Below are 14,637 nucleotides of genomic sequence, written 5' to 3'. Positions count from 1 at the left end.
CCCATATGTAAATAGGTGTGTTCCATAGCTGATAGCCGTTTGGTGGATGAGTTCCAGCCTGGCCTGTGATAGGTTGACGACAAGAGCCATCAGAGATAAAAGGAGGCAAGGTAGTGGACGTAAGGAGGCAGCTGGCATTCACTCATCTTCCCCCTCTCCCAACCGGACACACTAGATTGCTTGGTTTAACAATACGAATTTGTGAGCAGTAGGGGTGGACGGCTAGTTTTGGTTTATGGTGTTTTTTCTCCTGTTTTCATTAGGTAGGGAGGTAAGTCCTCTGTCTTTTCTTGGAGTAGTCTTGGATAGGGAAGCCCTTTGTTTTATAGTTAGGAATCTTTTATTTGTTGTTTTGCCCTTGGTTCACCCTGAAGCCTAGCGCTCACCTTTAGTTTATCTTTGTGTATGTATTGTGCATAGTGCACTTTGTAAATAAAATCCCATCCATTGTTACAACAACAATTGTTTTATCGTTGGCTACTTAGGCCTTGGGGAAGATGGGGCCTTATCATGTTGTGCTCTAGGCACCCCTAGACTGGGGCATAACAGTAGCCACATGCAGAACTTGCTGTAGGGAGGCACTAATTAGCATTGGCATGCCTACTGTTGTCTCTGCATGCAGGTACTATTACAGCACAAGTGACATCCTAAATCACACTTCATAGCATGGTGCTTAATATTTGATGTGGCCTCAGAGCAGCTTGGATTCTTTGTTTGCCATTCCCTGCATGTGTGTCTTTTCATATGTCTTACCTTTAAAACAGACAGGCACGCAGGAACACATGCACGCACCCCGAGTCAAATGAAACCTCTTCTTTTACTCCAGTGGTCAGTAGTAACTTTTGCATTCAGAAAGGGCTGAACGTCATGTTGTCGTGAAGATCGATGTGAACCTGATTATAGGTAGATTTATGGTGGCCAAGAGGTGCAAACCAACATTACAAAATCTGAAACACTTTTACAAAGTTCAGACAAATTTACATTTCAGAAAACAAATAAAAAAAAACGCGAATTCACAAGTCCCAAAACAAACCGGAAAGGGAATGTCCCAACTTCTTTTTCTTTGAGGTTTTAAGGCAGCTGGCATCCTGTTAGTTGCATTACTGCCACCTACTGTAAGTAAGTATATATATTATTTAAATTCTCCTTTTCAATCCTGTGCTTAAAAGAAATTCAAATAAATGTCTCCGGCCTTGCCCTCTCTCATCACACTGTAGATTTCTTTTAAGACCAAGTCCAACTTTTCCCATCCCTGTCATCATGTTCTGTCTTTCCTGGACATACCTCCTACAATTAATATTAGCATGCTCTATTGTTTCAGCTTGTTGACAGATATCACACATACCAGTTGGATGTTCTCCAATGATATAAAGTGTCCCGTTTAAATTACTTTATACAACAGTTAGTTCTGTAGGGGAAAGACAGGGTCCAGAGGCCTTGTCACATAGTGCTGCACTATCACTATGGTTTAAGTTCAAGATGAGGGTGAGGGCTATCCACACACCACACACACGTTACCTGTCTTAAGTATAAGAAGCATGCCACATGTTTTTCTGGTTGGTTCTGTCTCTGACTACGGTCACAGGGGTCATTGTCTTATTGGCTTTTAATGTCGTCGTAACTGTAGTTGCTTCCTCTGACTTAACATCACTTGGTATGGTCTGGGGTGTCACCCCTACCAAGCTGATATAGAGTTCAACAGCAGTGGGACTGTTTCCAGACATTATCACTCCACTGTAGAGGTGTTCTAAGAACCGTGGGTACAGGGGAGATGCTTTATATAAACGAACACAAGGTCATGCCGTTGTGATTATCTGCGGCCTCGTGTCTACGACCATATCACACCAGTGGTGATATTCACCACAACAGCACTCCCTCTTGTATGATATTGTTATGTCCTATTCTGATTCTACTCATTGCTACAACTAGTCTTCTATTTCCTCCTCTGTATCGCTCTACAGCCACTCTATTTTGTATTGTAAAAAGTGCACATGTTCCTAAGTTTTTGTATATAAGGAAAATATAAATAAAGGATGGATAACAATGGATAGCAAATAGCTTGTTTTGTGGCAAAAACATGAGCCGCTTAATGTGATTGTGTTTTTCATGTGGTCGGTCTTTAGAGTTTTTAAATGGCGCAGACCAGACATCATATGTTTGCCAAAGAACGGGTAAAACATCACTCGTTCACTATCCGTTAATTACATCAAACTCCAACTGGCCATGTCACTCCCGTTATCACTTCCAGCCCAATCCCGGAGTTGGTCACATTCCCTTTCCGGTTTGTTTCGGGACTTGTCAATTTGTTGTGGCGTTGTGTTTTGTTAATTTGTTTTCTGAAATGTAAATTTGTCTCAAGCTTTGTAAAAGTGTTTCAGATTTTGTAATGTTGGTTTGTACCTCTCGGCCACCATATAGACTGGTCTCCCTGAATTTATGACATGTACTGCATACTTTTCTTTTATACCCTCCATGAGCACTGAGGGCAAAGAATCAATTAGGTAGAGACAGAGGTACTCCGCAGCCAAGCATCTCATTCATACAACAGTGCCTCAGTTGATGTTTGGGAGTGTGGCAGTAATTTTAGGGTTTCCGGTGCTTGTCCTGAGATGTGAACATTTACTAATCATTCTATGTAGGACAGCTAAGGCCAAACACTTTGTTCTTCAGACCTGACTTTAATTTGCGTTTTTTTTTTTTTTTTTTTAGTTCAAGATACCAAATGGAACCTAAAACAGTTACAACCCTGACTTCAACACATTTACAGGATAATGGAACTGATATTCTTTAAAGGAGTGTTTGAAATTGTCAAACCTACAGCATATCATGCAATCTAAGTGCATTAAGGGCCAAACAAAATGAACCGCAGCCTGTTCAAGCTTGCTCAAAAGGTTCTCTGAAACTGATAATGATTACGATAGAACGAACCTGAAACATACAGTAGTGACAACTATCAAACGCTGATGATTCATCAACGAAGCGCCTTTGAGGAGACTGAGGAATTTTTTTTTTTTTTTTTTTGAGGGGAAAAAAAAAAATAAGGCAACTTTATTATACAGTCCCTGGTTTCCAAGCTCATTCCCTCATCAACTGAATGTTAGTCTGAATTAATATGTTAATTTCAATGAAAGGCCACTTTGGCACTAATTGGTGATCACAGGAAATAGACAAAGATTTTGTGGCTTCATTTGTTAAGTTGGTTTTATAAATCACAAAAAAAAAATCTAACAATGAAAATACTGTGTGGAACTCACGTATACTCAAACAGACAACAGTGAAAGATTTCTTCATTGGAATTCGTGACTCTCAGCCTCCACTCATGACAGTCAATCAACACGTTTTGGTCAGACTAATGCAATAATTAGTTTTATTTTAGGTGTCATGTAAACATGGTGACAGGTGTTAATTTTCCTTCTTTAATAGCATCAGATTGAGCAGGTCTTATTGCAAAATATCCCAGTAATTCACAAAACTCTTTCTAAGCCAGAGGAAAGTTTCCAGGCAATGATCTGGAAAATACAGGACCTGTAAAGCATTACCAGATGTGCGTCCATTTTCTAACTACCCCACTGAGAATGGAAATGAATGGAGCAGCTGCAGGCTCTTCTGAATGCTGACTGGAAGTCAGGCACAATTCCGTATAGGGCACAGACGCAGCATGCACACACACAAAAAATGCTCACATCCTATTACATAACCCTAATCTGTAAGAGTCCCCTCTGCCTTCCAATGGGGTTTCCTCTTCTCAGCTCATCTCTTTCTGAGCAGCTGCTTCTCCTTTCCAAGCATCACCTCCCACTCTTTTCATCATCCCTGCTTATCTCCCTGTCCTTTTCAGATCTCCGCCATCACAAATGAACCAAATGCTTAGGAAACTTCCTCCTCATCACAGCATCTTATTTTGAAAAGAAAAATACTCAGGCATGAACCTGAACAGCTCTGCCCTCAGTCAGTTCAGTTCAGTCTTACTTCAGCTTGGAGTCACTGATCCACTCAATTATAATCCATGTCATGCTGTTCATACATTTATTCTCAAAGTAGAGCAGGAATAAAAATCACAGCCACTTCTTCAGAATTATCCTATGGAACAAGGAGCATGTGCATATATGATTTGACAAAAACTACATCATCAGGAAAATTGTATATAATTGTAGCATGCTGTCTTTACACAGTTACAAAATTTGTTTGTGAATAATGAAACTAGTGAAGAGGCCTACACTGGTTCTCAGCAGTATGAGGAGTAAAGGATAGGGTCTGTTCAAGGTGTCAGAAAAGCTAATCTCAGGTTCAACTTTTGATTCTCCATGTATATCAAATATTGATTGTAACTGCTTTCTGCTACACATCAGTCCAAACAGGCCACAGAAAGGACATGTCCAGCAAACATGTTGTCTGACTCTGTTTAATGAAAAGCTCCATTACTCCTGTTAAGTCCTGTGTATGAAGTTTATTCTTTAGACCAGAGGTTTCCAAATCCGATCCCGGATGGCCAACGTCCTGCATGTTTTAGATGTTTCCTTCTCCAGCACACCTTATTCAAACGGATGATTCCTGATCAGACTTCAGCAGAGCTTGATGATGAGCTGATCATTTGAGTTGCCTTCCAGGACCAGATTTAGACACCTCTGTTCTAAACTATAGATTGAGGATTCTTTTGCAGAAGGCTGCTTGAGGTGGGTGTGGGGAACTCAACTGTTCTGCAAACTCACCCTCAGAAACTTGTGAAACTTGAGAAAATTGTGTATGTGTGTAGCTGGGGATGCTTACAGGGACTGGAAGGCTCCACTGTCCTTGATATTAATTTTTGACCATAAACATTTTGATGCACCTGCATCCACCCACCTGTAAGTGATATGTTTGTGTTGCCACTTCTGTCCTGTGAGAGCGTACCGCCGTTTCCTCACACTGAATTTGGATGCACCACCTATCTGGTCAGGTACCCCACACCTGGGTTTCTTCATCCACCTGGAGGAAAGTGTATGAGAATCATTCTAACCCTGCTCCAGGGCTCATCCGTATGTTCTTTTAAACACTGCAAACATTTACAAAACCTTTTAACTTTTAAAGAAGCTATATGCTATAAGATACACCAATGACTTCACTGACATTGAACATGCAACATTTTTTAACTACCAAGGGACAAACTGGTACATTGATATAAAAAATCCTCACCTTATTATGTTATCACTGCAACAATCAGGAGAAGCGGAGGGGAAACACATACAGAGTTAGCTCATCACACTCACTTTCAGCCCAGAGGTTGGAAATTTGTTAGTCAACCCATATCATACTGCAGTGGCAATTTAAAGTTAGTGATATGTGGAGAAAAGATGGTACTTCAGTGGTGCTTGGAAAAATTTCAGTGACCACTGTGATGCCTCACGGTGACTCACCACCTTTCCAACGTAGATGGGTTTATCCTAGGAGTGCCCTAGGGATCCTATGAGCTGTGTTGCCAGGGACAATATGCCCCTGAGTTTCCATAAGCAAAATGGTCCTTGGTGAAGGGTTAGATGAAGTGTGGTTCAAGAAGATCACATGTGGCAAGGATGGGCATGGGCCAACTATCCATAGGAGGAACTGCGGCATTCTAGTGCATTGCAGATCAGGCTTCGGACATGAGCAGACTTTGGCAGTCCAATCGCAAGCAGACAAACTGGCTCTTCATGAAAGAGCCAAAACTTGTGTGAAAGGATGAGAGGTCCACCCAGGGACCGACAGCTGTAAACAGCTGTTTACAGTGGACCAGCCATGTCATTAGCTGGCCCCAACAGGCGGCCGCAAATAAATAGATGAATAAATAAAATTAATAAAAAATAAAGCAGAGCATCATCAGGTGGCCACAAAAAAGAGGTGAAAAAGCAAACAAACAAACAAAACAGCCTGTTAACTCTGAAAAATAATACTAAACTTAATCATCACAAAGGTGTGAAATTTGTTTCCTGTAAAGGACAAATAGCCTAAACATATTTAATCTCTAATCTACTATAAGGTTTTTGTTCCATGTTTTTTGGTCGTCAGTGCATTTTCTTGCGATTGTTGATCTGATGAGATGAGGTCCAATGACAATTGAATGAAGGGCAATGAGAGCAGGTCAACAACACAGAATGAAACAAAATGGATCGAGGAGTGAGGAAACGCTGAGTAGAAAAGGGTGGAGCAGAAAAAAAGAGGGAGAAGAAGCGTAAGGCTTTACTGGCTAAAAGTGGGGAAAAGTGCAAATATAGTGGAGTTATACTCAAAAAAGCTTATGCCCGGCGATGGGCCCATCGGCTCAACCTGTATTTAAAGTATTTTTCATTTTCTGTTTAAGCTATTATATTATGTTCTGTGGCTGTGTAATGTTTATATTTCTGTTGGTTGCAGATGACCGGAGAATTAAATGTGGCCTCTCCCTGTCAAAATTGCCAGGGCCTCTTTTTTGAGCCAGTCCGTCACTGGGTCCACCTCAATGCACAGCTCTGGTTCTGAAACAAATCTTCTCAAGAGGGGCTGGACACTTTTCCAGTGTTGCATCAGATAAGAGGCTAGGGCAGATGTGGGCTTGCTTGTAGCTCCCTGGCTCTCTGCCAGTTCACTGACATTTACCCCAGTGAACAAGAGGGTTGCATCCCTGCAACTTCGAGTCAAGGAATGGGTCCTTACTGTGATTGATGTTTTGGTGAGTACTCTAAGCTGGTGTTTGGGCCAGGTCAGAGTACCACCCCCTCTTTTTGCAGTGGGATGGGCGCTGGAAGACATCCCCAACAGGGGCTCCATTGTTTTACTGGGTGACTTCACTGTCCTTGTGGGCAATGACAGCATGACCTGAAAGGGAAGGAAGGCCTTCCCGAACTGAACCCAGGCAGCGTTCAGTTGTTGGATTGTGCCAGTCACAGTCAGTGGTAAGGCTATGTTAGGAATGAAGAAGAAGAAATCTTGCAGGAGTACTCAGGCAGCTGACAGCTACCAGCAGGCCAAGCACTGCACATCTTTGAAAGTCAAGGAGGCAAAAACTCGGGATGGGGCTTTGGAGCAATGGAGCAAGACCTTTATCCGCTGGCTCGGGAAGAGAAATGTGGGATAGCCCACAGGCGCATATGCCATACCTGTAGGTAGTCCCCCCAGTAGACTGTCTGGACAGTGTCTGTGGAGTGTATGGGGAGCTGTTGACTTCAAATGACAAAATAGTTGTGAAGTGAAATGAATACTTCCAGGACAGGACTCAATTCTACGAACAAGAAAGAGGTAACAGAGCTGGGTGCCTCAGAGGTGGCCCACTCATCAGTGGGGCTGAGGTCTCTGCGGTCAAACAGCTGGATAGGATCTGCCCTGAGTTTGTTAAGGCTCTGGATTTTGTGGGATTGTCTTGATGACACAACTTTGCAACACTGCATGACCATCGATAATGATGCTTCTGGAGCAGCAGACATGGGTGGTAGTTCCCCTTTTCAAGAAGGGGGATCAGAGGGGATCAGAGGGTGTGTTCCAACACTCCTCAGCCTCCCTAGGAAAGTCTACACCAAGGTACTGAAGAGGTAAATTAATCCATAAGTCAAACGTGAGATTCTAGGTTCCACCCAGTTCATTAAATACTGCACTATAGGGTGCTTGGGGGGGGTACAGGAGTTTCCCAACCAGTATACATGTGCTTTTTGGATCTGGAGAAGACATAGAACTGTGTTCCTCTAGGGTATCCTGTGGCAAGTTCTCCAGAAGTATAGAGTGAATGATGCATTGTTACAGGCTGTTCAATCCCTGTATATTTGGAATCAAAGTTAGGGTCACATTGTGCGCACTGAGTGAGACTCATTCCCAGTCAGGTTTGGACTTCACCGGGGCTGCTCTTTATCACCAGTTGTATTTGTAAACTTTATGGACAGAATTTTTAGAAGCAGCAAAGTGGCAGGGGGTAGGGTTTGGCGTTTGAATCCTGATTCTGCTGTTCACAGTCTTACTGACTTCCCCGAGCACTGACCTCCAACAGGATCCACTGTAGAGTGGGAATGCCTCAGGATCCTCCTAGAGAAGCTGGTGGAAGTGGCCAGGAGTGTTTTGGCTTTCCTCCTGATTCTGCTGCCCCCGCAACCCAGAAATGGAAAATTTGTTTGAAGACAAGATGAAACGAGCACTGTGACAGGACAGCTGGGTAACACCTGTCTTCTTACCAGAATTTTAGCACCTAATCATGATGGAGAATCAGCACATAAACCCCTCACTGATGAATTCAGGAAAAAACAGATCTTCTCCCTGTTTCTCCTTTTACTGTTCTTCCACAAAGTATTAGCCTTTTGGCATTTATAGCCTTTGTTCTGACAGCAGAGGTGTACTCTCGATTAGGTGCCTTTGATCAAATGAAAAGGCCCCTCTTAAACCATGACAGAAAAAAGGATTGTTTCAACTTAAGTGTGTTCCTGCACCCTTTACCTCATGTCTACTGCTCCTTACATTGATTGATCTGGATTGTTGCAAAGATGATAAATATACCTACTATGACCTTTTTGTGTGAGGATACTTACTATGGAAAGGTGTTACTCACTCTATTGTGTTGCTGTCCAAAGCCCCTGTGACATTGAGGCCATAGTGGCGCTGCATGGCAGCAATAGCAGACTGCATGACTCGGGCAGAACGCAGCACTGACATTCTGGGGTCTGCAGCTGGGAGGTAGCCGTACCTCTGGAGCCATGCCTACAAACAGAAACAAAAGACAGAGGAGATATTATGATACAATATGTCAGCTTTCAGAAACATGATGTTTCATGTCTCGACAAACTACACTAAAAGGATTTTAGTCTAAAGACTGGAATTGCTGGTAAACAGCTACCCTGGTAAATCTGGATTTACATTAAGATTTGGGAATCTTAAAATAAATCTAGGTCAGCCCCATTAACACAACTTCAAGATCCTAAATTTTATAGACAGAAAGTCAGCAGGTTTCCATCCTGCAGTCATTCATCCTTTTCACTGCGCCTGACCCAGAATGATAATAAAGCATGGCCCAAAACACAACTATTACACCAACTTATAATTTTGATTTGCTTTTGTTTTGTCCTGTCTGAAGTGGCTTTTAAACGTCAACTTTAAACTTAGCCAGTTAGCTGCTACGCTAGCTAAGCAAAACAGCAAAGGTGATCAAAGAAAGAAAGGAGTTTGATGTGGAGAATCAGTCAGTCAGGAACAGCTGAAAAAACTTTCACATATTCAACACACTTAAGCTGCACTTGAGCAAAGTACAGTACTTAACCACTAACAGAATTAGAGGATGAGGTCACTGTATTTCTGCATGAGGAGAAGTTTCACTAAGCTGCATTGCATTGTCATCCGTTACTGTGTCATCTGACTTTGTTGTGATGAAGCTTTCAGAATCTGTCTCTAATTCAGGAGAGGTCCCAGCTCAGGTCTCTGGACAATACAGGAGACAGAGGATTGGCAGTTTCCCCACACAATAGGCTTCAGGGATTTGAAGGCCCAGCCTCACTGTATCCTCTCAGTCTTCATCATAAAGATAATAAACACATTTGCCAACTGCTGCTTTTAGCAACAAAACCAGATCATTAAAACCAGAGAAACAAGCGGACAACAGTCTCAGAGAGACAGATCCAACAAAGAAACATTTTCAATAAAATAGACTGCTGCATGGGACAGCGCAGTGGTATTGTGGTTAGTACTGTTGTGCCTCAATAAGAAGGTTGCAGGTTCACTCCCGCCCGACTGTGCAGAGTTTGCATGCTCTCTCCCTGCCTGCATGGGTTTCCTGTGTGTACTCCGGTTACCTCCCACCATTCAAAGATATGCGTGTATAGGTTAATTGGTGAGTCTAAATTGTCCGTAGGTCTGAGTCTGAGTGTGAGTGTGAGTGGCTGTCTCTGTCTGTCTCTGTGTGTTGACCCTACAATGGACTGGAGACCTGTCCAGGGTGTACCCCACCCTTGCTCAGTGTGAGCTGGGATTGGCTCTTGCACCCCCGCAACCCAGAAACGGATGGGTTGAAGATGAATGAATGAATAAACTGCAACATGTGATGGGCTTCTTGACTAATTGATGACAATTTGTATTAAGCTCATAAAACCGCTCTAAAACAGGGTGAGATCCCTTTACAGAAAAAATGCCTCCAGTATGTTTCAGAGCTATTTTATGAGTACAAATATTTTATTGCGTCACAGAGAGGACGTCTTTTATCAGAAAAACAATCTCAGAAAAGCCCATTATAAGTCTGTTCAAGAGTCAATTCATTCTCATTTGATATGTATTTTGCTTTCAATCAGGCTGTATTTCATTTCAATTCATTTCCTAAATAAAAATGTTGTCTAAAGCATAACTGATCTACAGTTCAGCAGAATAAAGAGTGAGGTGCACAAAGCCTTGGTCTTTGGTTTGCAAACTACACAATCAACTTATTTAAGGTGTTTATGAAGATATGCCATGAGTGAAAGCGATTGGTGAAGAAGATCCATCACAGTGACCTTCACTGACTGTAACTGTTGCTATCATGTCTAATAAATAACGGATCAGGGAAGGTTAGGTTATGATAGCATAGGACTCTAGATTCCTTTTCATTTATCATTTAAACATTATCTTGTTTAAACTTCATTTAGTGAAACAATTGACTCCCAACCACAAGAAAAAAATAAATAAAAAAACAATATTCCATTGAAGTGTGAGCTGAAGTTTTGTTTATCACAACATCTTACACTGTCCCTCGGATAAACAAGGGTATTTTAAAATTGATTAAAAGAATGGGATCTTGCCCTAAAACTGCAATTAAAACAAAATTAACTCATTTCCATATCAAAGAACAAGAAATTAAGAAAAGTGTGGAGTGTTTATTGTGTGGAGAGTTATTGCTGTTCAGTTCTTGTAGGTGACTTGCTCCCCCACTATTATTTTTCTTAGTAGCATAATTTCAAAGACCTTGTGTCATCTGAAAACACATGAGAAACCTACCTGCTTCACCTGAGATAACTCAAGGGCGATACCAGTTCTCGCCAGCAGGACGTAGGTGGCTGGCACTATAATCCTGCTGTAAAGGGAAGTAAGCCCAGTCGTAAAAGTCTTTTCTGTCGTATTTATATTATTTGTGGCACAATAAAAGCACTGGCAACTTAACAGACACAGTCTTGATTGTGTATGTGTAACATAACTTGGCGAGCCAGCCAGGGGAAGATGGTTAAGGCTCCTACACAAACACAAAACAAAGATGGAGAGACTCCAAGATGAGATCAGCACGCTGCTATGGACACTTGAGAAACCAGAGCTTATCAAGGTGTGTCAGCATCTAAAGTGCAGTGAATGAGCATGGGAGTGATTCAGAGGACAGTCCTGCCATACCCTGATTCGGCTGGCAGACAGCACTGTAGATTAAATGAAAGAGGGTGAGGAATCTCATACATTCCAGCAGGTTATTAGTGATCTCCAATTATATGTTCAGTCATTACAATAACATGTTACAGACAAGGAAGAGACACAACATACTGAGCCTTGAACTTTGAAGTTCTAGGGTCCAAGTTTAATAACACAACACCTGTATGAAAAAGACAAGTGAGTCAAACTCCACCCTTTGGAGCACCAGAAGTGGCGTTGAGGAAAGATCTGGGGTCAGATAGGGGAGGCCGGGCAGAAGGAAAAATTATCTTTTACCAGCCTGATTAATCAGATTGAGTCTGGGTTTAAGAAGGGCTACTCAGAGACTGAAATAATTGAAGTTGTAATTAAAGCAGTAAGCCCTCGCCTTCACTTTCAAGATCTGCTGGAAGTTAAGCTAGACCTCACACTTCCCACACTAAGAAGAGACTGCTTTAGAGACTCATGAACATATTCCCAAAGAATCAGCTCAAGACTTCCTGTTCAGGGCCATAGAGCTCAGAGAGAAACTGCTCTGGAAGTCTGGTGACGATGCTGAAGAGGAACACTTCAGCTCAGACCTAATACAACATAAATTCCTCATTAGCTCATTAGAGACTGGTCTACTTAGTGAGGCAGTGAAGTTCCAGCTGAAACCTCACCTTAGCAAACCCAAAGCTAATGAGGTTCTGATAGAGAAGATAAATGAGGCCGACAGCCTTGAGTTAGAATGAAAGAACAAGTTTCAAAGAAATACTATGGTCAAATCACACAGAGTAAATGAGATACAAACATTGCAGCAACCCAACCATGGACAGCTGCCTCAGAACAGAGAAACAGACACAAATGAAGAAACATCAATGATGGGGGGTGTGGGAGCAACCACAAAAGAATAACAAAGAGAGTATAGGGCAAGATCCAGAGGTGGCTAAGCTGATTGAGGATCTCAAGGCTGATGTTCCTGAAGTAAAGAAAATGCTTAATGAGACATTGGATGCAACAAAGTGAAGGCCAAGTACAGCCACCTAGCCACCACCAGCTACAAGATGGTCAAGAGGATGCCAAGCATGCAGAGAAGCTCAGGTTGGTGACACATGTAGACATTGTTATCGCTGTGGGCAGGAGGGCCATCTCTTTTGTAGCTACAGGCAGATCAGGTCAGGGAAATTGGCTCATGGAAACGGGAGGGGTCTGCTCAGGTGGGACCCACAGTAGCCCATCCACTCTTCAGGTCCAAAAATGAATTCTGTGTCCTTGCAAAACACCCTCACCTTCACAAACACCAATAAGTGACTGCATAGACACTCCCTCAACCACCCCACAGCCAAACAGCAGTAAGTCCAGCTATGACCCACCTAGTGTTTATAGATCCTCACAGCGCAAAACAGACCTCATTAGTCTCATCATCGGAGGATACATGGTCCATTGTTACCTTGACTCTCACAAGAGAAAATCAGGGCGAGTCAGGAGAAAGATACTGTAATTTGTCGTGTCCTGAACCTCAACGTCACAGACCATCTGCCGAACGGTTGTGCAGAAACAACCTTTCTGCACAACATCAGGATTCTGCTGAGACAGTGAAACAGATTGCATATAAATGATGACGGAGTTCTACAAAGGAGAGTGAAGAATGGCAGATATTAGCCCTTGCTTCCGAAAGAGCACCATGACACAGGTTCTATTGGCCCAGAATGTAAAGTGACATGGAACATTTTGTGACGCATGCCTGTGAATGTCTGAAGAGGAAACGACCCAGAAAGATTACCAGAGCTCCACTGACCTCCATTACCACTTCCAACCCCTTTGAGCTTGTGTCCATAGACTTCTTACATCTTGAGACCTGCTAACATGGGTAGGAGTACATCTTAATGGTAATGCACTACATACACTACTTACCTCAGCTGCAAAAGGTCTGTGGCTCTCACACAACCCACTACCACCCGCAAGGAAACGGACAAGAGGAGTGTTTCAACAGAACCCTTCTGTTCCTGCTGAGAACACTGACTGACATTGAAAAGGCAGACTTCAAGATCTCACTGGAAAAAGTAGTGCACACCTACAACTCGGAGCGAGGCTATAGCGTTTATTTGCTCTTTGGTCGCATACCCCGACTTCCTGTTGACAACTTACCATCACAAGAGCAGTAAGCTATGAGGACTATGTGGCAAAGTGGCAGTCACAGATTAAAGAGGCTTATGACATTGCATCAACAATGGGGGATGAGTGGTCATAACTCAACATTAATAGGCATATTGACCTCTCAGGTTGTCACAGGGAGATAATGAAGTCTGCAGTTTAGACCACCAGATCTTGTTGTTGTGTTAATGTTAATGAGAAGCTCCAAAACAAAGGAATACTGACAAAGTATTAGGGGCTGCACTGTGGGGACACAAACACACACACACACACACACAAAAAAAAAAAGAGATTTCAAGAATGAAAAAGACCAACAAAAAGTGGTTAGTGGTTCAATTTGGGAGAGGGATATCAGATTAGTGGTCTTCTGGGTTAAAATGAGGGTTGTGGAGCACTTGTTAAATTGTATTTCAGTATCTGTTTCACAAATAAGGAAATAATCTCTTGGCACATCAGCACCATGTTATCATCAATATCAGGACTTTAACCCTCGTATTATCCTCAAATATTACTAACACATTTTACCCTTGGGGTCAATTTGACCCCAGGTATATTTGCCTCCAGAAAATGATTTACAGAAAATTGTTGACCAAGTTTTTGTGTCAGGCACTTTGTTTATTTGTTGAATACATAAATAACCCCTTGATAATGAAACCTATCAGTGAGTTTACCTGCCCTCTAGCGCCACCATCAGGCAAAACTTTTAAATTAGAATTAATTTATCTTGAAAACTTTTCATACAAATCTTCTCAAATTTACTGACAACATTAATGACCACAAGAGTATGAATCCTATTGGTTTTGGTGATGATATGACCTTCCCTGTAGCGCCACCATCAGGTCAAACTTTCAGTTTTAGAGTTAGTGTATCTTGAAAATCTTTCATCCAAATCTTTTCTAATTTGGGGTGCACATTCATGACTCTCACAGAATGAACCATATTGACTGATGTTGATAAGCATAAGATGACAAGGGGCCAACGGGCAGTCATGCGTCGACAGCTGTATGTGGCTGTGACCTTGTCCAGGTTGTCCACCCCTCCCTTTGTCTCATTGTAGTCCAGCACCATTTGTGGTTTTTTGTCTTCTCTGCTGCTCAGGGCATCATCTTTGTGCATGGTGCTAAGCAGCAGGACATTTTTCCCTTTCTTGGGGCAATAGGAGACCACAGTTGCTTTATCAGT

General features: G+C 42.3%; 1 protein-coding gene across 3 annotated transcripts in view; it reads right to left on the bottom strand.

The window, feature by feature from the left end:
- Positions 1-14,637, bottom strand: part of LOC115060657 (matrix metalloproteinase-16-like) — a 127,402-nt gene that overhangs the window by 99,774 nt on the left and 12,991 nt on the right. For 2 of the 3 annotated variants that reach the window (XR_003842269.1, XM_029528650.1), the window contains exons 2-3: positions 8,519-8,667; positions 4,843-4,965 (exon numbers count right to left, since the gene is read on the bottom strand). Coding sequence is in view for 2 of the 3 variants with exons in the window: in XM_029528650.1 (XP_029384510.1) it covers positions 4,843-4,965; positions 8,519-8,667 (272 nt within the window). In the remaining variant the exon portion in view is untranslated. Of the gene's footprint in view, positions 1-4,842; positions 4,966-8,498; positions 8,668-14,637 lie in introns of those variants that run through there. The other variant, XM_029528651.1, reaches the window with a different exon arrangement.

Source organism: Echeneis naucrates, chromosome 20 (genome assembly GCF_900963305.1).
Source record: "Echeneis naucrates chromosome 20, fEcheNa1.1, whole genome shotgun sequence".
NCBI lineage: Eukaryota > Metazoa > Chordata > Actinopteri > Carangiformes > Echeneidae > Echeneis > Echeneis naucrates.
The sequence above is the reverse complement of the archived record's forward strand: the minus strand, read 5'-3'. Positions and strand labels throughout refer to the sequence as shown.